Source organism: Penicillium mononematosum (genome assembly GCF_028829835.1).
Source record: "Penicillium mononematosum strain IBT 11891 chromosome Unknown utg000005l:1.0-9366267.0:1.0-9372171.0, whole genome shotgun sequence".
Taxonomy (NCBI): domain Eukaryota; kingdom Fungi; phylum Ascomycota; class Eurotiomycetes; order Eurotiales; family Aspergillaceae; genus Penicillium; species Penicillium mononematosum.
The window spans coordinates 6,592,126-6,612,321 of record NW_026643275.1 but is presented as its reverse complement, the minus strand read 5'-3'; the positions used below and the strand labels follow the sequence as shown (position 1 = coordinate 6,612,321).

The 20,196-nt window shown below is 48.5% G+C and overlaps 9 protein-coding genes across 9 annotated transcripts; 4 read left to right on the top strand and 5 right to left on the bottom strand.

The window, feature by feature from the left end:
* Window positions 1–1,592: 1,592 nt before the first annotated feature.
* N7519_010696 (uncharacterized protein) lies at window positions 1,593–2,483 on the top strand (the record flags this gene model as incomplete). Its single annotated transcript, XM_057297469.1, has 1 exon — window positions 1,593–2,483. One exon carries the CDS (start codon window positions 1,593–1,595, stop codon window positions 2,481–2,483), a length of 891 nt encoding a protein of 296 aa, XP_057145351.1.
* A 509-nt stretch (window positions 2,484–2,992) lies between these two features.
* N7519_010695 (GNAT family N-acetyltransferase) lies at window positions 2,993–3,678 on the top strand (the record flags this gene model as incomplete). Its single annotated transcript, XM_057297468.1, has 2 exons — window positions 2,993–3,593; window positions 3,656–3,678. The coding sequence occupies 2 exons, from the start codon at window positions 2,993–2,995 to the stop codon at window positions 3,676–3,678; spliced, it is 624 nt and encodes a 207-aa protein (XP_057145350.1).
* Window positions 3,679–3,881: 203 nt separating this feature from the next.
* Window positions 3,882–6,206, bottom strand: N7519_010694 (fungal specific transcription factor domain-containing protein; the record flags this gene model as incomplete). The annotated part of the gene is made up of 4 exons (XM_057297467.1): window positions 3,882–4,302; window positions 4,341–5,527; window positions 5,579–6,165; window positions 6,194–6,206. The coding sequence occupies 4 exons, from the start codon at window positions 6,204–6,206 to the stop codon at window positions 3,882–3,884; spliced, it is 2,208 nt and encodes a 735-aa protein (XP_057145349.1).
* Window positions 6,207–8,541: 2,335 nt separating this feature from the next.
* On the bottom strand, window positions 8,542–10,688 carry hxt8 (uncharacterized protein; the record flags this gene model as incomplete). Its single annotated transcript, XM_057297466.1, has 11 exons — window positions 8,542–8,689; window positions 8,785–8,890; window positions 8,966–9,079; window positions 9,141–9,280; window positions 9,336–9,465; window positions 9,520–9,581; window positions 9,662–10,090; window positions 10,152–10,342; window positions 10,411–10,472; window positions 10,524–10,551; window positions 10,629–10,688. 11 exons carry the CDS (start codon window positions 10,686–10,688, stop codon window positions 8,542–8,544), a joined length of 1,470 nt encoding a protein of 489 aa, XP_057145348.1.
* A 1,008-nt stretch (window positions 10,689–11,696) lies between these two features.
* N7519_010692 (60S ribosomal eL42 domain-containing protein) lies at window positions 11,697–14,107 on the bottom strand (the record flags this gene model as incomplete). Its single annotated transcript, XM_057297465.1, has 6 exons — window positions 11,697–11,913; window positions 11,979–12,163; window positions 12,232–12,357; window positions 13,090–13,667; window positions 13,732–13,981; window positions 14,033–14,107. The coding sequence occupies 6 exons, from the start codon at window positions 14,105–14,107 to the stop codon at window positions 11,874–11,876; spliced, it is 1,254 nt and encodes a 417-aa protein (XP_057145347.1). The 3' UTR covers window positions 11,697–11,873.
* Window positions 14,108–14,688: 581 nt separating this feature from the next.
* On the top strand, window positions 14,689–15,263 carry N7519_010691 (NEDD8 family protein RUB1; the record flags this gene model as incomplete). The annotated part of the gene is made up of 4 exons (XM_057297464.1): window positions 14,689–14,699; window positions 14,809–14,965; window positions 14,998–15,080; window positions 15,164–15,263. The coding sequence occupies 4 exons, from the start codon at window positions 14,689–14,691 to the stop codon at window positions 15,261–15,263; spliced, it is 351 nt and encodes a 116-aa protein (XP_057145346.1).
* Window positions 15,264–16,050: 787 nt separating this feature from the next.
* Window positions 16,051–17,297, bottom strand: N7519_010690 (elongin A domain-containing protein; the record flags this gene model as incomplete). Its single annotated transcript, XM_057297463.1, has 3 exons — window positions 16,051–17,022; window positions 17,103–17,179; window positions 17,240–17,297. 3 exons carry the CDS (start codon window positions 17,295–17,297, stop codon window positions 16,051–16,053), a joined length of 1,107 nt encoding a protein of 368 aa, XP_057145345.1.
* A 1,135-nt stretch (window positions 17,298–18,432) lies between these two features.
* On the top strand, window positions 18,433–18,939 carry N7519_010689 (putative tubulin-specific chaperone Rbl2; the record flags this gene model as incomplete). Its single annotated transcript, XM_057297462.1, has 3 exons — window positions 18,433–18,600; window positions 18,685–18,771; window positions 18,838–18,939. The coding sequence occupies 3 exons, from the start codon at window positions 18,433–18,435 to the stop codon at window positions 18,937–18,939; spliced, it is 357 nt and encodes a 118-aa protein (XP_057145344.1).
* A 160-nt stretch (window positions 18,940–19,099) lies between these two features.
* N7519_010688 (uncharacterized protein) lies at window positions 19,100–20,179 on the bottom strand (the record flags this gene model as incomplete). The annotated part of the gene is made up of 2 exons (XM_057297461.1): window positions 19,100–20,070; window positions 20,143–20,179. The coding sequence occupies 2 exons, from the start codon at window positions 20,177–20,179 to the stop codon at window positions 19,100–19,102; spliced, it is 1,008 nt and encodes a 335-aa protein (XP_057145343.1).
* Window positions 20,180–20,196: the final 17 nt, after the last annotated feature.

The window sequence follows — 20,196 nt, the reverse complement described above, 5'->3', positions numbered from 1 at the left end:
CATGCCAAGCGTTCGCACAGGCTGAAAAAGTGCCAACGCATGGAGAACGACCTTAGAAAATGAGATCACGAGTTGCCTGGCCGAGCTAGGTATGTTGGTCCGCAAGCGATTTCACTCCACTTTGTGCCGTGTGGAATGCCCCGGACCACAACAAAACATGGGGTTTCCCACATTACAACCGTCAAGGACGAAGTGCGACTTCCACGACGCTCAACATACAGATTCGATCATTGCGAAAGGTATCATTTGATGCCTCTGGATTCAAATATCTGATCACTCTTGAAGTTGAGTCTCAAACGTTCCCGAGGCCCTGCGGTCAGTGAAGGCGGTAATTGGCTACCAACAAGTTTGAGCTGGATTGGGCTATTCTGTTGAGTCCGATGTAGCATTCGGATAATATGGGAGTGGTACAGACATACTGTAAAGATGGAGTAAAACCTATATGTTTTCAGCAAGAATCACTTATCACTATCTGTCCACATACATCAAGTCCACTATAGGCCTTGGTGCCCTCCACTCGATGTCCCCTAGATAGTGTAGACATCTACCTACACATCAAGAGACAGCGTGCTGAATCTGATCCATGGATCTTATAGCCACTTGGTCACCAACTAGGCTTTTGCCCAGGAAGATGCTGATCCAAAATAAGGAAACTTGGACAGGGACAATATGCTTCCGAAAGAGGAAGGTGTGTCTGCATATCACGTGTTAATGCCTGGATATTTGATTGATGCCTGTAGATTGAACTCATTAACTATCACTACATAGGCAATAATGGCCTAGACTGATTGTGTCTATACCTTTTTCAGTGTAAATTTGATCATCTAAACCGGGGGACTGTCCAAAATGACTGTGTTGAAATTCCCCAAAATCAGTCGTACCAAGCCCACCAAACGCCGAGTAGTAGTTAATGTTGGGATTCGCCGGACTACAACATTTCACCACTTTCCAAGTTATGTTGTACGCATGTTTTGCAGTTGCCATACAAAAGATATTCCAAGTATATGGCCTGGCGCAGGGAACCCTTTAGGAATCACCCTAACTATATACATTTTGTGCATATTCTCTGCTTCAAGCATACTTGACAATTCTTTATCAAAGTGATACTAAGTAATTGAGACAATTGAGACTTTGCTTACAGTATATATATCGTACCTAGGTATACTTTCCCTGGCTGTTTTGAGGGTTGGGGTACGAATACTTCGTGCCTAAGTACCTTTTGTATGGAGTTGCTATACAAAAGATACATCCATGGATAGTCCTTAAAATTTGTAATCCGGTGTTTGGTCCACGGGTCCGGGGTAACTGTCGATGATGCCATTTTCAAATGTCTCCGACATCAGCCCCGTGAAAAAAAACAATTAATAATCATGTCTGGATTTCCAATCTAACCTCGCCTCATACTTAATCCCTTATATATAAGTTTAAAACGCGCTTTATTTCTAAATCGTCACATAGCATAATTCTCGTGTGGAAATACATTCCCTCTCACCTGCACAGAGTCCAACAGCCCACTACTCCCTTCTCGGAAAGCAAAATTCCTCAACAAAACCTTTAAGCTAAACTGTCAATCACACCAACCCATTATAAAAATGACGACAGCAACCTTTAAATACATCGACCGGGCTTCCTACGACCCCAACGCCACAGAGCCATTCAAAAAGCCATGGGGCAAAGTCGACGGACCAGGCCGCTCCTACCAACTCACAGACCGCGAGCGCAAAGTCGAGAATCTCCGAGGGCAAGAATCGAACTTCACAACGGACAATTCCGGCTTCGCCTTATACAACTCACCCGCGAAGGAGACCGCATTCACCGACGACGCTAAAGTGCGAGCGGGGTACTACGCAGAGGTAGAAGAGCTACTCCGCCAGAAGCTTCCCGGGGTGAAAAAGGTAGCCATCTTCGACCATACCATCCGGCGGCGGACGCCGGGCTCAGCGCGCAGCCCTGTACAGCTGGTGCACGTGGACCAAACACCCAAAGCTGCTGAGGCGCGAGTACGTCGCCACCTGCCCGAAGATGAAGTAGAGGAGCTGTTGAAGGGTCGATACCAGATTATCAATGTCTGGCGTCCGATTGAGAATCCGGCTTCTGATTTCCCGTTGGCGCTGATCGATTGGAGGAGTATTGCTCCTTCTGATTTTGTCAAGGTTGATCTTCTTTATCCGAAGGAGTGGCAGGAGCATGGGGAGGTAGCGCCGGATCCTGAGTCGATGTTTTCTACAGAGGGGTATGAGGTCAAGGGGGAGACTTATGCTATCGCTCCTAATGAGAAACATCGTTTCTTTTACGCTAAGGATATGACGCCGGAGGAAGTCATGTTCATCAAGTGTTTCGATTCGAGGAGTCACACTATGACTGAGGGGAAGACGGATATTGCTCACGGCTCGGGACATACTGCTTTCATTGACCCGCAGACACCAGCTGGATCGCCGGGGAGGCAGAGCATTGAAGTTCGATGTCTGGTCTTTTACGAATAAGCATAAGAGGGTCTCATGTCGCAACGAGTGATGTATTTAATACGAATATATGCCTTTTACAAGGTTTCTACCCTGTATATCATCTATGTTATCGCTATTCATGTCCCGAGGTCATCACGGGGCGGGGTTCCGACACTTATCTTTCCGATGTTTATGTTCCCCAAACTTCTTAACTCCAATGAAGTAAATTAAGTCAATCTAATTAGAGAAGTCTACGTAAACGCTCTGTTCAAGATACTCCAGACTATCAATAACCCGTCTTGGCAGGTCGTATTTCACCTGAGTCACAGAGCGTCTCCATATTTAAAGACCCCTCTCTCCAGGTGGTAATTTTTGTTCTTTAACTGTTCACTTATAATTCAGGTTTCACATATTTATAGCTCACATTCTGTTCTTCCATCTTCTCATTACTCGAGACCACTCAGAAGGGGGGGAAATAGTGAGCCCCAACACCAATAACCCCTTCAACTACCCCCAAGACATACTAACATCTACCCCAGGACCCAAAAATGTCCTCTCGAACAGAACTACGCGACCAACCCAAAACCTGGACAAAGGGAGAATACCTAGTCTCAACTGACATATCCCTAATCCCCATCGAAACCCTAAACACCTGGTACGCCGGCGAAGAATTTTACTGGGCAAAGCCAATGCCAGAGCCCGCTTTGCGCGAAACACTGCAGAACTCTTTGTGTTTCGGGCTGTATCGCAATCCAAGCCAAATCCAAAGCCAGAACCAGCCAGACAAGACACCGGAGAACGAGCCATCCTCAGAGTCCACACTCGAATTCGTCGGCTTCGCACGCTGCATAACAGACTATACAACGTTCCTCTTCTTGACAGACGTTTTTGTCCTGTCCTCGCTCCAGGGTCTTGGCCTGGGAACGTGGCTTGTAACCTGCGTGCAGGAGGTTATTGAGTCGATGCCTTATCTGCGGAGATCGCTGCTGCTTACTGGAGACTGGAAACGGTCGGTGCCGTTTTATGAGAGGGTTATGGATATGGAGCTTATGGTATGTAACCCTCCGGTTAATGGGGAGGATGCGGTGGGCTTTGCTGTTATGCAGCGGAAGTCTTGGGGGGGCTCCTGGGTTTGGCGAATAGCCCTAGGTATTTCAACGGGATTTAGAATGGGTTCCAAGGTTGTTTTTGGATTATTATATTATAAATAGATTTGTTATCCGTGGATGGTTAGAGATATAGTTGATTCAAAAGAGACACTTTTGTTTCCATCCTTCCATCTGTTCATTGCTCATATGACTCATGACCAAACATTATAAGAGAATAATAAGTCACCAAAACTACCAATTCCAATATGCTCCACGCCAAAATGCTTCCTCCTAGATCCGGACCCTGAAATTAAAACTGTCATCAAAAGGTCATACTATCACATCGTCTCTAATCAAACCCATACCCCCCAGTGCCAGCCCCCAATGTCTCCCACGGAACGGAAGTAGGGCTAATCCAGTTCTGCGGGTGCATCTGCCCGAAACTGGAATGCATGGTGTGCTCACTGGAGGTCGATGCAACAGTTGGCACCGGAGACCCGGATTGCGAGTGTGGGTGCGAGAGGGCATAGTTGTCCTGCATTGTCATCCCGGGGGAGAGATTTGACATTGAGAGTGGGATTTGGATGCTTGGTAGGAGGTGATTGTGAGACTGGGATTGGATATTGGCTTGGTTTTGCTGGTGCTGGACTTGAGCTTGGACTTGAGCCTGGGCCTGGGCCTGGGCTTGGAGGTGGGATTGAGAGTGGGTGGGTGATTGGGGGTTGTATTTTGTCGAGGCAACGTCGCTGGTTTGTATGTTAGTCACTGGTCTGGAGATGAATAGGTAAGGATGGGGTGTAACACGTACATCATCTGTCGAATTATGGGAACAGCCTTGCTGCAGAAAACACTGCGGACTGAGAGCGAGGCGAACATATCTAGTGCCCGATCGAGAATATCCTTGATCTCTTCGTACTCAGACTGGCCCTCGGGAATGAGCAGGATGACAGCCAATGTGACTGCAGCGTGGAAGGCGTGGAAACTACCTAGTCCGCTGGTATACCATTTGTAGGGCTTGAAGGACTGTGTTTCGAGGAGAGTTTCGAAGATGGAAAGCGAAGCCTTGGCGGAAGCGATGCACTTTGCCCTTGTAGCGCAAGTTTCAGGCGTAATCTCGCCTTGTAGGTACCGACAGAGACCTGGGCGGAGAAGGAGAAGGAGAAGTTGGTGGATCTGGCTGTAGAGGATGTGGTGATTGGCTTGGTGGTGAATGAGTAGGGGGTTGTTTCTATCGGCGGCATAGCGAGCCTCGACCATTTCACGGACGGATATGATTTCCGCTTCGAGGTGAGAGGTGGTGAAGCGGGATGTACTTGGGTAGCTGAAGATTGTTTCGCAAATCTTCGAGGAGATTCTGTATAGTCGGAAATTCAAGAGGAGGTAGGTCATCTGTGTTGGGCGGGGGAATGTCGAGGGTGCTGGTCTTTTCGAACTTGGGCTGGTGAGCAGGTCGACGTCGTCGATGTCTGCGGGCATTTTCACGTCTTGCGGTAGAGCCTGCTGATCGAGGCTCCCGAATGCTGTGTTTTGGATGGTGTACAGCATCATCAATCCGGCCCAGACCCGTCGTCGCTCTTCTCGCTCAATTGGCCCAAGAGTAAACCGCTCTGGGTCTAAATGGCAGCCCATTGATATCGCAACATGATGAGTGAATCCTAGCAATGTCCAGATTGGTAGGCCGCGGTGGACTCGGGCGTAATTTATAAGAATTAAAGCTTGCAATGAGTTGATCGAATGCCGGGACATCACTCCATCGGCGGCGAGACACCGCAACGCGGCAGATCGATATCGTGCTGACAGCACTTTGATATTTCGGCTGACCGTTCGCTCTCGTCCCAGATCAGACAGCAGAGGGTGGTCATCATCGAGTGCGCTTACAGCGATAGCGAGAATGGCGAATAGCAAAGCCAGCCATGATGTAGACACACTACCGGGATCATGGCAGAAATGCTGGTACTCGGCTTCAAATGTCAGGTCGTGAAGAATATGGAAAACCTAACGTTGTTGTCAGCTAGCGTTCCCCCATTTCTCCCGCACATAACATACCGAGGAAAAGACCTGAAGATAAACATCCTTGAGAGTATCGCAATACCGGCCAGGCGGCAGAATCGACAACAGCTCAGCACGTGAGATACTCCCATTCCTCGCCAACGGGATTTGCAAATCATCATCATCCTCGGCGATATCCGAATCTAAATTCGGCAAACACTCCACAGCGGAGCTCTTTGCCACTAAAGACTCCCACTGCGAAGCTAGTGGCACGTAGCGCACATGGCCAGAAGGTGAAGTGTGAAGTTTGCCAACATTATCCAACATGGGGCCGAGTGAGTCCCATGTCTCAGGTTCAGAGAAGCTGCCAGCTGCACTCGTCCCACCCAGTGGCGAGACCGCGCCACCGTTTGGCGTGCCAGCGTTCGAGGTCATCTGCTTCTGGAGCAAGGCTTCCAGATTCCGAATTCGCGCTAGCAGCTCACTCTGCACCACGCTGTCGCCGGGCGAGGACTGCTCAGTTGAAAGCCGCGGCTGGCCGAGATAGATGCAGTCTTCGGCGCCTGAGACCGCGCCGAACGCAAGTTTGGCATGGCCGGCCGTCGCGCGAACACCGGATCTTTCGTGTTCGGCAGGCCTGACAGCTGATGGGGAGCCGCTTGCCTGTTGAACGGGATGAGGCCATAGATGGAGGATGAAGGTCTAGGCTGCGCGGAGGTGAAGCGGCACAATCACCTCCTCGTCTGAGGGGTTGTGGAGAGAGGGCGAGAATATTTTCAATGGACAGGAACTGGTTCTCGGGAAGATCCAACTGCCGGTTTCAAAAGTTTCAAAAAGGGGTACTCCGCGATATATGTTGTGGGTATGGATCGCTGGATTGTCTGTTCATGGGTCCATATGAAAATAGAAATGAGAATCCACACTGGTTGAGTGGGGATATTAACGTTTTCGGAGTTGAGATGAAAAGCGGATTGTCGAAGTCTTGTATACTCCAACCCGACTCAATTTGTAATAAGGCAACCCTTTTTCTTGAAGCCACATGAAGTTGCGTCAATCGGAGTGAACGTTAGCGGCATACTTATTTGCCCCTGTGTTGAAGATTTCGGCCGAACAGAAAATAATTAAAATAATTTATTATTCTAGGGGTTGACAGCCTGGAGGTGACAACATTCCGAATACGGGGAGACCGATGCATGAAACTCTTCTAGAAGGGACAGGTTGATCTTCAGATATGGGTCCTGGGCGATCAGAGAAAGAGTTGGAGATTGCCCAGCGATGCTACTAACAGAATGTGGTATAGATCGTGACAGACTACTGGGATTGTTTAGTCCTAATAGGGTTTTGATGCTCCTGTGACCCATGGTTTCGTTGTTGCTCGGGCCTCCCGAACCCATCTCGGCCGGCCTTATCCTCAGGACAGAAAAAGGTGCCAATACACGATATGTTTTGTTTTGTTTTTTTTCCCCTGGTTTTTCGAATTTTTCTTACCCGCTATGCTAAGTGACGTGTGGGTGTGAGCGACACCAATTGACACCAACATACGTAAATAGTAGGGAGAACCCGAAGTTTAGAGCCGAATTGCCGTTGCCACGAGACTTGGCTCAGCCACACATACTGCCGATCTTTACCCCTTGCTTCCGCTTGTCCGGAATGAAATACTCGAATGAGGCCATTATTGGTTAGGGTGATTTCCTCAGCCACATGCGCCATGACGACAATCCCCCTGTCTGGAGGAGTCTGCTCGAATCTGGTGTCCATGGTTGCCATACTTAGAACAATCCTGGAGGGACTCCATCAACGTGAAAACTCTGATTATTTTTCAGCCCCCCGGGGATGTCACTGTCAATTCGTGGTTCGTTGTCAGAGCTTGGAATTGTTTATTTTTCTTAATTTCTATAGAACCCGCGGAGACCCTGATCTGCTTCGAGGATTTGACCGAATTGCTACCAAGAATTACATCACACCATATTCATCATTGATATAAAATATTTGCCTAATATAAGGTACGTCATTTCTAGAATACTACAACATAGAATACTCTGTAGAACATTATAGAAACCTTCCTGCGGCTCTCCAATTTCACATTCCCTTTGTGCGGATAGTTTGTGTGCTCGGACCCTCCCTCCAGGGCTCATGTTCCTGGCTCTCGGGAATCCGGTTAACTTTAACGTCGAACTAGTTTGGCTCCGAGGTAAATCCGAACTTGGGGAGTTACCAAAGAGGAAAGAGAGAATTTTAAAAAATGCATAGACCTTTGAAAAGAGAAACAAGAATGGAGGTCAAAGAGTGTACCAAAGTACGTGGCAAATAGTCTCCCGATTCTGGGAGTATCCAGGGGACCAGGGGAGCCAACTGTTCCAAATAATTACACGTGGTTCAGAACACTCCCCCGGGTTGTATATTAGCTTTGATGATCATCGGTAGAGATCTTCCCCAACGCGTGGCGATAGAGTTTCTGAAGACAACCTTAGAATATGCAGATGCTGCGCAGCAAGGATTCGATGTATATCGTATGTAGGGATGTTATTCACTAGTCGATATTGTACCACGGGGTCAGTTCGGAGAATTGACAGCATGTTTCTGCATAATCATCAATAATCTGTCGGGCGGCGACCTCGGGGATTACTTTGTACATCAAGCTGATCTGGACTGTTCTCGTTCTTCACGCTTGTCTGGTGGAGAACCCAAGGCTGAAACGGGGGCAAAACACGAGTTATGTTCCATGGTTTCTTGCCCTGCTTTAATTTAAATCCTTCAGCCTAATACATATGCAGTCTAACAGCCGCTTGTTTTACTTTGTGGCTTCGGTAGTTCTTGGAAGGCAAATTAAAGAAGCCACAATTAATCTAACCTCCAGTCGGAAGAAGGGGGTTGGAATGCTGATGTCTTACAATGTCCTCGGAGTCGACAGCATGGCGAAGAGAATTTTGAATACACATGCACTTCTGAGATTGCAGTTACAATTGCATTTGTGTAAGCTCCTGGCAAATCCCAACAAAGCTTTGCCAAGACAAAGCGGTTCAAACTGCCTTCGCTGTTCCATGGGTCGCTTCAATGTGCTGCGTCTCGCCAACCACACTAATCGGACGCTTAGTTCCCTCGTCCTGATTCACGACCCGGTCACCGAACGCGGCAGCCACTTCTTCAAGGGTCTTCTGCTTGGTTTCCCTGGGTAAAAGGGTATTAGCTTCTCAACTCTATTTATATACCTCTCTCTTCATCTCTGCCGAAACAAGTAGAACGGAAATAGGGTAGGAACTTACGGGAAGTAAAAGTAAGCGATCACCAAGAAGAATGCAGAGCATGCTACAAAGACGTAGTAGTAGTTCTCATGAATGTTGGCAAAAGCACTGGGTCCAGCCTCGGTGACTAGTTTCGAGTGAAGAGGTTAGCAATCGCATACATAGAAGCACTAGTTTTCATAAGAATGAACACCAAACATACTTCCAACATTAACGATGAAGTGAGATGCGGCGGCAAGTCCCATCACCTTGCTGCGGAGAGCAACAGGAAGAACCTCGGCGCCATACAGCCATGTGGTACTGTTGAGCATGCCATCTAAAAAAGAAGGAAATTAGAGTTAGCGGTAATTTCTTGCATCCCTGGTCCGGATTCGTACAATAGCAAACCACAAAGAGGTAGATTCCAAGAATTGCGAAGCCCTTTCCAACGCGGTTGTCCGTATGCTGGAACTGCCTCTGCATCACCGCGGCATAGATCTCGATCAGAACAACACCAGCCAATCCAGCGATCAGCATCCTGTGGGCAGTTAGCAGCGGGCATACCAAGTGATAACTCAGAAGAATCTACTTACTTCCGTCGTCCCCATTGGTCGGTCATATACATTGTGGTAACGGAGTTGGACAAAAACGCGACGGTACCGTATACTGCAGCCAAAGCGAGGATCGAATGTGATCCAATTCCAAGGCCCTTGTATAGAATAGCTGAGGTATATATTAGCAACAATTCCAACTCCAGCACACACACCTAGAACTCACTCTGATAATACTGAATGACATTGACACCAGTCAGACTCGTCATCGTCTGCACAGCAATAGAGCTAAAACATCCAAGTAAGTTCCCAAACACGTAACCCAACAGGAAAAGAACAAAGGAACAAAAGAACAAAAGGAAACTCACACAAGCACCCGATGTCTAAACAACTTAAAGATCTCCCGGTAAGAAGTCAACTCCCTCTCCATCTCATACTCAATCTGCGCCTTCATAAGCCCAAACTCCTCCTCCATCTCATGAAGCACAAGGCCACGGCGAATACGCGCAAACTCGCTGCGCGCCAGCTCAATCTTCCCATGACGAATCAACTGTCGCGGCGAGTTAGGCATGAAAGTCGCAAGACCAATGAACATGATAACTCCCCAGGGGATCTGGATGCCCAAAGGCAGGCGCCATTGAATGGGACCGTATGGCGCGTAGCTGCAAGCGTAGCCAACCCAGTTCGACATCATTGTTCCGAATGAGATGCCGCAGCCAGAGATTCCGCCGATCAGACCGCGGTATCTTGGGTCCGAGATTTCGCTCAGGTAGATTGGGACCGTTGCGACCATGCCACTGAAGCTTGTTAATTTTGGCCGGGTGTTTATAGACCTGGTGGAGAGTATGTATGGCTTACCCTACTGCGAAGCCGGCTAGCACGCGGCCGGCGAGGAACATGCCGATGTTGACGGAGGCAGTCTGGATGATGGTGCCGATTGTCACGACCACGCACATCATTTGCATGAAGCGGATGCGGCCGAGCCGGTCGCCGATGAATGTTTGTGTTAGGGCACCGACCGCTTCGCCGGCGATGTACACGGCCACGACCTAGAATAGTCAGTTTCTGGGTCTGTTCTGTCGGGTAGGAGGTTGAATAGCTGGTTGTCTGGACGTACAGCTCCTGTGAGGCCATTTGATGGCTTTTGCATATAATCAATCCAGCTTTGGTGGGCAATCGCTAGTGGATCGTTAGTTTGGATCTATAGAATTTGTGGATACTGTAACTCACTGGTTGTGGCAATGCCCGTATCGAATCCCTGTTTGATCATTAGAGCTAAGTTTGTTTTGTACACGGTCCAAGATCAAATGATCTCGAGACAAGAAATCAACTTACAAACAGGAATGTGCCTATAGCAGCAAAGAAAGCAATACCCAGCGAATACCACATCGCCATCTTGAATGACTATTGATTCTCGGCGGAATCAGACAGGGATTTTAATAAGTGAAGAGAAAACTAGATCACAAAAAGAACTAGAAACAAGAACTACCCCGGTATATTACTTGATCTCTCGCAGGAACAAAGCGGGCTACGTCCGATGGGCCGAGGATGCGTCACACAGCAGAGACAAGCGACGATACACACGCCCATTGTCGGAGGAAGGCCGCAGACCGATTCCTGGGGAAGTGGGGGGACCTGGGGTAGGTAGGTCCTGGATACGAAATGTCCCCACTACTCCGAAATTCATCAAGGTCATTGGAATGTTTTTGAACCGTTTAGCCTCTCAAGACTGGGAAATGGCTGGTTCGAAGCTCTCGTGTGGCCCTCCGGAATGCGGGGGTTGGGGGTCCTCGGGGTCAACCCGCGAGAGAATATGCGTCTTCATATCACGTTCTTTCAGTTTCGGTAGAAAGACTTCCTTCCCATGTCTTATCCGGTCCAATGGTATGAAATCAATGAGGATCGAGAATCGGGTTACCGGTTTAGGACCTCTTGGCGTTTGTTCACCCCCCACGCTCGTCATCTTGCCCTTCGTATTTTCTCGACTCTGTTCTTCTGTGTATGATAATATTTGCTTTCCTTAGGGATATATATAGATTGAAATATGGTAGGTGTGCTGAGGAGACAGAACAGCTTATGAGCGAGTCGCTCGGGAAGTCCTTCCAACCTTCCTTGGAAGGTTTTCAAGTGCCCGTGAGACCCCGACGATTGGAAGTGTAGATTAAGTATCTAATGGGTAGTGGATGCCTTCTAAATACTAAACTGATAGCCTCGGGGGTAAATGAAGCGAGATATGAGACTCCTAAGTCTCACTCCACAGGTAATAGTGGACCCATCTTGGGGATGTGCAGGTAGTCTTGGCAAGAACTGGGGCATATAGCCCACTTTGACAGTCGAGAACAACGGATAAGACATGATAGATGCAGTACATCACTACGATGAGGAAGCTACTAGCAGCTCTACTGTAGAAGCAGGGATAATCATTCACGACTCATAATCCGGTAGTCATAGATGGTGTTTTTGAATAGTTGAATTCCTATTTCATTTTTCCATTGCCAATGTCATATATGCTCCGCAAAAACAGCGAAGCACTTTGTGCAATGCAGGAAACCCAGAAGCCGAACAAGGAAATTGAACAATCTAGAAAACAAGAGCAGCACCCTTGGTCTTCTTGTCACCACTGCAAAGAAAAGAGATACGTCAGTACTGGATGGCAAAATAATAGAATATGCAGATGCAACATACCCCAGCTCGAAGTGCTTGCAGCGCTTCAGGGCGAGCTGCTTCTTGGCCTTGCAAGCAGTGCACTCGAGACGCAGGACGACCTTCTTGGTGGTCTTGGCCTTCTTGTGGAAGACGGGCTTGGTCTGACCACCGTAACCACTCTGCTTCCGGTCGTAACGGCGCTTACCCTGGGCGAAGAGGGAGGCCTAATTCACAAAAGAGAACATCATCAGCAATGGCTCACGACTACCATTCGGGTGTCGAGGGCACTAACCTTGCCAGCCTTGTACTGGGTGACCTTGTGCTGTTGGTGCTTGTGGCAGTCCTTGGACTTGCAGTACGTCCGGCGGGTTTTGGGAATGTTGACCTGTGCGGAGAGATGAGCTTTTGTCTTTTTGGTCTGATTGCGCGAAGATCAATGTCAATGCAGTCCGTGCCCCGAAATCCGATTCGAAATTAGTGCGGTCGCAGAGATGGCTCATGTCCTCCGGGCTGTGGTTTCATAGAACAGAAAGCGTGGTTGCGTAGCTGGTATTCAAACGCATCGCGGGGTGCATCCATTGTGGTCTGCTTCTCGAATCCGTGATTTCGTCATCAAGTGTTGTTATAGCAGGTTTCGCCACCCATTTCCTCTTCAATGCCGACTTTCATATTCCATCCTGCGAGAATCCGGTGGAAATGGACGGTTGGGTGGTTCATCATGCGGTGATTCGTGACGGTCGGCAGATTTGACGATTTCGAGGTCGGCCGCACAGTGGACACACAATCTCTCCATGACTCGAGGAATTTCGAATGGCCGGGGCTGGCAAACACTTTGACATATCTCGTAGGGTGATATCCTTACCATTTTGACTGACTTGGCCGGATAGCTGGGTGGTGGTCGTTGGATTGTCGCTTGTCGGAGGAGAGCAAGTGCGATTGTTGGGTTGTGGGATTTCCTCGCTTAGGCCCTATTGGGTGGGCGCTAACCATTTTAGGAGTTGCCAAGAATATTATGCTGAGTCATTCATAAAGTTTATGCCTGAGGCATACTTGTCATCACTGATCTCTAAAAATGGTTGGAGTCAATTCTCAGCATATATCTTGTATTCTGCTATACGAATCCTTCTCCAAGTACAATACTGTCCCCTACACCATACCACGTCCGGCCCTTCATCAATTCCAACCCCTTTTCATGACCTATCACCCATTGCCCTTGAGATGGGTCCCCCAATCTCTTCCACACATCTGAGCGGAGTTCATGATTGAGATCGTCGATCTTATCAATAAGTCGCGATGCTTTCTTCTCGAATTCCTTTGCAGAAGCTGACTCTCCTTTTTTGGGGTCACTGGGCACAATAAAGCGCGCAATGGTGATGTGCGCAGAAGGAACGGTATACCTAGCCGCGATTGGACAGCCAGATTGAGTCACGATATTGTAGAGATCACTTCGCAGATGGTGATAGGTGAACTGATCATCTTTTCCACTATACACATTGCGACCTTCCTCGCCAGCTGCGGGAACAAAGCTCAGAGCAATAGCCGAAGTGTCGTAGCTGATTACTGGCTTCACCAACCGGGCACGGTGGGTGAGAGTGTAGTTTGCCAGCTCTGCTACGAGCCCGCTCATCTGGAGAGAAGCAGCTATTTCATCAATTTCAGGTCCTGTTAGTGCAGATCTGATCTCGAGTGTGGTCATGTGCAGATGATGCGGGGGTACCAGCCAGAGACCTATGTTGTAGATGCAGTTAGTACAGTGTCTCTACATTTGACATAGATCATATTGTGCACACACCAGGACCAATTAAAGGACCAATCTCCTGCTGGATCTTGTAAACCAAGTTCCGGATATGCTTTGGGGGGCGTGCCCAAAAGGCAAGGTTGTTTCTCGGGTCGATGAAGTCTGTCAACCCCTTCTCTGCCTCGAGGACTTTGGACAGGATCTCATCTTCTTTCCATTCGCAGAATCCAGGTTGGCAGATTTGGTCTCTGAAAAGGGCATTTCTATTGCTTCTATGGTTCTCATAGGCAATTTGCAATTTTTTCTGGGTGGGATTATTAGCATTGGCTGTTCACAATTAATGACTCAAACTTACCGGGTCATTTTCAGAACGAGTGATCAATTGCTGAAACTGATTCTCAGCTGTTACATGTTGCGGTTCATTGGTCATGTTGTCTGGTTTTGAACCGATTATTGTGATTTTAGTCTGGGCCAAAGGTTCCAGCGGGGTAGATGGGGTAAAAATGTATGCAAGTGAGGAAATTTATACTATCTACTTTCTGGCTATCAAGTAGTAATGATAGACAGTAAACTGTTTATAGTATTTGTATCACTTACTAGCCAGAAAATAGCTTTTTTGTTTCTCAATTCCTTCCCAAAATATCAACTATATATATTGCAAGTAGTTCATTATATATAGCTGAACTCTTAAGGACCAATCATTTCCAATGATGATATTTTGGGGGCTTACTGCTAAATACAACATAGAATAGCAAAAACCTAGCGAGGTATCATCTTCCTTCAAAAGCCCTAATTACAGTGGTCCCTACACTAGATTGTATACATTCTCGCAAGTCAAAGTGAGGCTCCGACGCGATCAGGCAATAAGGCCACAGGACCCCACCCAAACCCCGCCGGGCTCACATCTTCTCTCCAAACACCTGACAAGAGCTGTACCTCCAAATACATTCCAGCCCCTACCTTGCTCCATTACTATTATTCACACCACTGAAAAGCCACCGGCGCTTCAATATGTTGATCAAGTGCGTTCCTCAGCTCCAGCGTTACCCCATCTCCATTGCATCATGGCACGACCCCGAACTGGAAAAGGCCATACCCAGAGCGGCAAGCTGACATTCCGCGTCCAAACAGGGTCCGAACACTCACCGGCAAGGAGATCGAGCTCGACATCGAGCCTGACTACAAGGTAAACCACCCGTCAAGACTGGATGCGTTTCCGGCTTCTCCCCGCACGGAATCACTCTACCCTTCGACCGAAACCCCATCGCTATATCAATACTTTCTGAATGTGCCTATACTGATACGGTCGGTTTTACACAGGTCTCCCGGATAAAGGAGCGTGTCGAGGAGAAGGAGGGAATTCCCCCAGTCCAGCAACGACTCATTTTCGGCGGCAAGCAGATGTAAGAAACTACCCCAGAGTTATCTTATTGCGTTTTTATTATTATCAAAAAACAGATCAAAGCTAACAACTTGTCACCAATAGGGCGGATGACAAGACAGCCTCAGAATATAACCTCGAAGGTGGCGCCACGCTCCATCTTGTGCTTGCTCTGCGTGGAGGATGCGCTGCGAAGTCGAAATAACCGCTTTTTGTCATTTTTAGATACCATATTTCTGCAGCAATGTGAATCAGTTGAGGAACACTAGTGGTGTCCATCCCGCATCCCATTTCGCGAGCATTCGACCGCGCGGCCGAGCAATGGGATTTGAGCTGAAATGGAGAGGCAGTATTCATACTAGGTGTTTTTGGACTGTAACGTTTTATTTATTCGGGTCCTTTTCTTGAAGGACATAAGGACTGGCTTGGTTTTGCTATACCGTTCCTGACTGTATTTCCGGGCTTTGGATGTATGCCTACTTCAATGTAGTTGGGTGCGCAATCCCATGGGATACAATATGAGTACTGCTGATGCTTTTTTGGAATGAAGCACCGGGAGTTGACAATATTACCTAGCCTAGCTAACTAGGTTTCGAACGCTAGATAGGCACGCGACGACCTTGAATAGAGCTCACCTCATGGCAAGCCTAAAGACCTGACCAGCAGCATCGTTTGGACTTTCCGCGATAGTCAAAGCTTCGGAAAGTCGGTTGAGGCACATGGCCTGTACGTAGCATTGGACAAGCAGAGCCCATATCAACCTTACAGACATAACTGGAGTTAAGGATAAGAATATGTGGGTTGAAAATGTGATGAGAATTTAACAGAGATGAATCACAAGTGAGGTGAATCCCACCTCGGGTATCAGAACGCGCCCAAACTCCTTAGCCCAAGTAAAAAAGTTGATGTCACCTATATCCCACATAGACAAGTATGTAGAAGGGCTCCTTTCAGATACCCCGAAAATAACAGAAGGCCCAGTGATCCGAAGATCACGATAACTGACGCCGCTTTGCCGGCATGAAAATGCTCGGCGCCGGACGTCGACGAATAATGCCCGGGCGGGGCGGAGGAGGCCCGGAGGAAGGCGGGCCGGAGGGGGGTAGAGAAGATGTGTGAGGGATCGGGAGGGACGAAGAAGAAGAAGAAGAAGAAGAAGAAGAAGAAGGGGCGCAAGGGGCAGGGCGAGAGGAAGAAGAAGCAGAGGGTTTCTCTGCACCATGAGGGGGAGAGGTCGCACGGCGCTTCAGCGTAGGCTTGGGCTCAGAGGCCACAGCTGGTGACTTTTTTACGCCAGACGCATCGCTACTGGATGCGCCACGGGGTGAGGCGGCGGAGGAGGAGGAGGCGGTGGAAGTCAGTGCGCGTAGTCGTGCCTCATTCTTGGCAAGCATGGGGTGCTGGAGAGAGGGTGGAAGCATGCCTGGGCGCCGGCTGATGCGTGGGGCAAGTGGTTGCGCCTTCGATGGCGGCTTTGGTGCTGGCTGCTCGGCGGGGCGACGGTGTTCTTCAACCAAGCCAATCGGTGCACGCTTGACTTGCGACGCACGGTTGTTTAGAGATTTGGTAGGCATCGTCAGCGCAGTGTTACGCTTCTGTGGCTGGAATATGCTAGGCTTCTTTTCAACACCGCCGCCGCCCGTCCTGTGATTATATGTAGCATGGCGTTGTCGGAAAGACGGTCGGGATCCAGCCATGCGCAAGCCCTTGCGCTCAGGGATGAGTTTGGGAGTGAGGAGTGCACGCTTGGCACTAATGCCGTCAATTGCCATTTTCATCCTCTCCGCATCTGCATCAAGTGAACGTTGGGCTTGATCGCGGAGATCACAGTAAACCCCATACCAGTTGTTGGTATTATCGGGGAGGTGGTACTTCTCCCAGTCGGGAATGTCCCGTTTAATGAGCTCAAGCCACAGTTCTTCGTCTTCTTCGGCGAGGTGGGGGGATGCAAGCTCCATGGCGTGCTGAAAATTTATCAAAGATGGTATTAGTAAATGAGTGTGAAACTGCGAATATAGTCCAAGTGAAGCTTAGGACGACGTACCAGCTTTTCGGGGTTATGGATATTAAGCAAGATAGGACGGGCAAGTGAGTATGGCATGGCGCCCAGATCATCCAGGTCTGAAAATCACAAAGTTAGTCTGAGACCATTCAAAATGAGAGAGTTCATTTGATCTATACCTTTGACAAAGCGGATAGCCGTGGCTGTGGCTAGGTGAAGTAGTGATGGGGCTGGCATCTTGCTTATGACGGCAATGGTTCAAACCGAATTATTTGGTACCATGAAATGTGCGACATGGGGTTGAAGCAAGTAATCAAGAGATATCAAAGCAGACGAGGCGCAAGCCGCTCTCAACAGGACAAAGGACAGACAAAAAGATGCCAGATGGGACGCTATTCTGGTGGTTGTAGACGGTAGGAGGCCCAGCTTTAAATAAATGGATGATCACGCGGTCGACGCTGATTGGCTGCCTAGAGCTATATGGGTTTAATGCCCAAGTGCTTTATTCGATGTTCTTTTTTCAAATGTTTCATATTTACAGTTACAGAGTCGAGTCCGTAGTACTGGCCTAATATTTGTAAGGTTGGATATCGGCTCAAGTGAGGACGAAATGACCTTCATTGTCAACATGCTCGGGGATCTCAAATTTCATGGTATATTTGCCGGGTCAACCACGACGATGGGAGTTTTAAACTGGGAGTTGACACTATACCTGTGAATATCAAAAACTATATTGTTGCTTGTAGGATTGTGCAACCAGCACATATAAAGCAATCTTGGAAGTAATGTAGCTGCTCTAGGATATCATCCAGAGGCACCTTTCATTTATTCATACATACGACTTCTCCAAACGCGCAATGTATTGAAAGTCCAGTGGTATGGTATATATAAACTCCTTTGGTTTTGAAGCAGCCTTTTATATTCCAACGGCTTCTTGCATTCATCTTGTAGTTGTCTCGGATCCATCCTCCGTCATCTTTGGAACTTATAGATAGAAGCACGTGATGGCCCACCGCGAAGCAAACCATGCAAACACCGTCTTGATAGCATCATCGAGGGGCATATCAATGAACTTTTGAAAATCAGCTCGACATATCATTAACTTCGGTTGTCAAGATACAAAATCTACAGGTATGTCCCTTGTGGCTTTTCTTTCTGCTATGATGTTCGTATATACACAGTGCCTTGAACAATTGTGCCAGCAATGCTAGTTGTACAGCTATCATTCGGACATCCTGAATGCTGGATATAGACTCCCGATAGCGTTAATTAGAAGACACCCTCCTTGTCTTATGGCATCTCTTCCAACAATATTATTCAAGAATTGCAGTTGAAGCCCCGGACACATCTAACCCTCATACAGATAATCACAATGGCACCCCGCACACAGCTAGAGATCACGACTTCCTCCGTGATCCGCCTGGTCAAGGAGGAAGCTTCGTATCACAACGAGCTTCAGCAGCAGGCTGAGCGTATCAAGAAGCTGGAGGCTGATACCGCTGGCGACGATGAGAACCGCGAGTATACCCTGAAGCAAGAGGTATGTGCCTTGTACAGGAGCTTTGCTTCTACCGAATCATCGTGCTTATCTTTCCGAAACCTCTAATGCTGACATGAGTGATAGCACATGGCTCTTGAGGAGACCAAGAAGGTCCTGCCTACGTTGAAGGAGAAGATTGTGCAGACTGTTGCGAACCTGGAAGCTCTGATTGTGAGTGTAACATCCTTTCTCTACCACCTATCTACATTCTTGGATTCCATTAACCAACTTTGATAGATCGAGGAGGGCAAGAAGGGATCGGAGAGCAACGTTGAGCACATTACCGCTGCCAAAGAAGCCATCGCTCAAGCTAAGACCGCACAGCGCGAGATCTCGTGAAAATCTTGTGAAAGAGATGTCGATTACATCAAAGCAAAAAGAAATACCCATAAGGTGGAAGATTCCATAATATCATTCAATAAATTGAAACCATGCCCAACGCCAGACCATAAACCAGAACTCCTTGCTAGTGCTAGTAATATACACGCCGAAATGCATCTCAGGTAGTATCCATCTTTCCGCCGAAGTCATCAGGGAGTTCCTCCCCTTCCTCGAGCTCAGATAATTCGCCATCACTAACAGTAGAGATTTCACCCTCATCCAGCATATTGGTGTCTTCATGTGCCCCATCGCTCTGGGCAGTTGTGACTTGTCGCAAAGGTGACGCAGCACCGGCGGCCCCGGGCTTCTCAACATGGAGAGCAGATGGCCGACCGGCCTCATCTTGGCCGTGCTGGGAGGGGGTCACGGCATCGCTTTCGTGACCAGGAGGAGTATTCCCACTGCTAGCCTTACCCTTGGATGCGACATCTCCCTCGTCGCCGTCTTCGCCCTCCTGCATGCCTTCCCGGCGCTCGACTTCCTCTTTCTCATCACGGATCAGGCGACGAAGCTGCATGCCCTCGTCCACAATACGACCGAACTGCTCGCGCCGCTCAGCCCAGGTCATGGCATAATCCTTACTTTCCTTCTCGAGATCTGCGATCTCTAGTCGCAATTTCTGAAGGTTCGCGGACTGGTCTTCGCGCGGCTTGAGTAGGCGGTTGCTCGTGATTTTGTCCGTCAATTCATCGTAGGTCTTTCGCAAGGAGAGAAGTCGTTGTGCCTCTTCAAGTTGACTGCGTAGATCGGCCGTGCTTTCTCGTACTGACTGCATGGTCGATAGAATCTGAACTCGCTCGGTGGCATATCGCTGGCGTTCTTGCTCGTTGCTGGTAAGAAGAAACTGCACGCGCGCAATGCTGGCCTCGAAGGCGGCAAAGTCGAGTGAGACATCCTCGCGGAAGTGGCGCCATTCTTCGAGCCTTTTCTGTTTCTCAGCTTCTGTTGCGGTCGCATCGGAATCGGCGTCGGTCTCTTCGGGGGGGGGGTGAGAGGGAGCGATGATGGTGAGACAATGAGAGATTCGGGGTTCAATAGTCGTTTTGAAATTCGCTTGAATGGTTTTTCTTCGACGTTGAGGAGACGCGACTTGTGGAGCGCATCTGTCACAGCCGGGGCGTTAACATTGACCTGGGAGGGCAGAGTTGGAGTGGATTCAACCTTCTTCTGGCTGGCCTAGCAGCCCGTACGAAGCCATTTTCTGTATCTGATTAT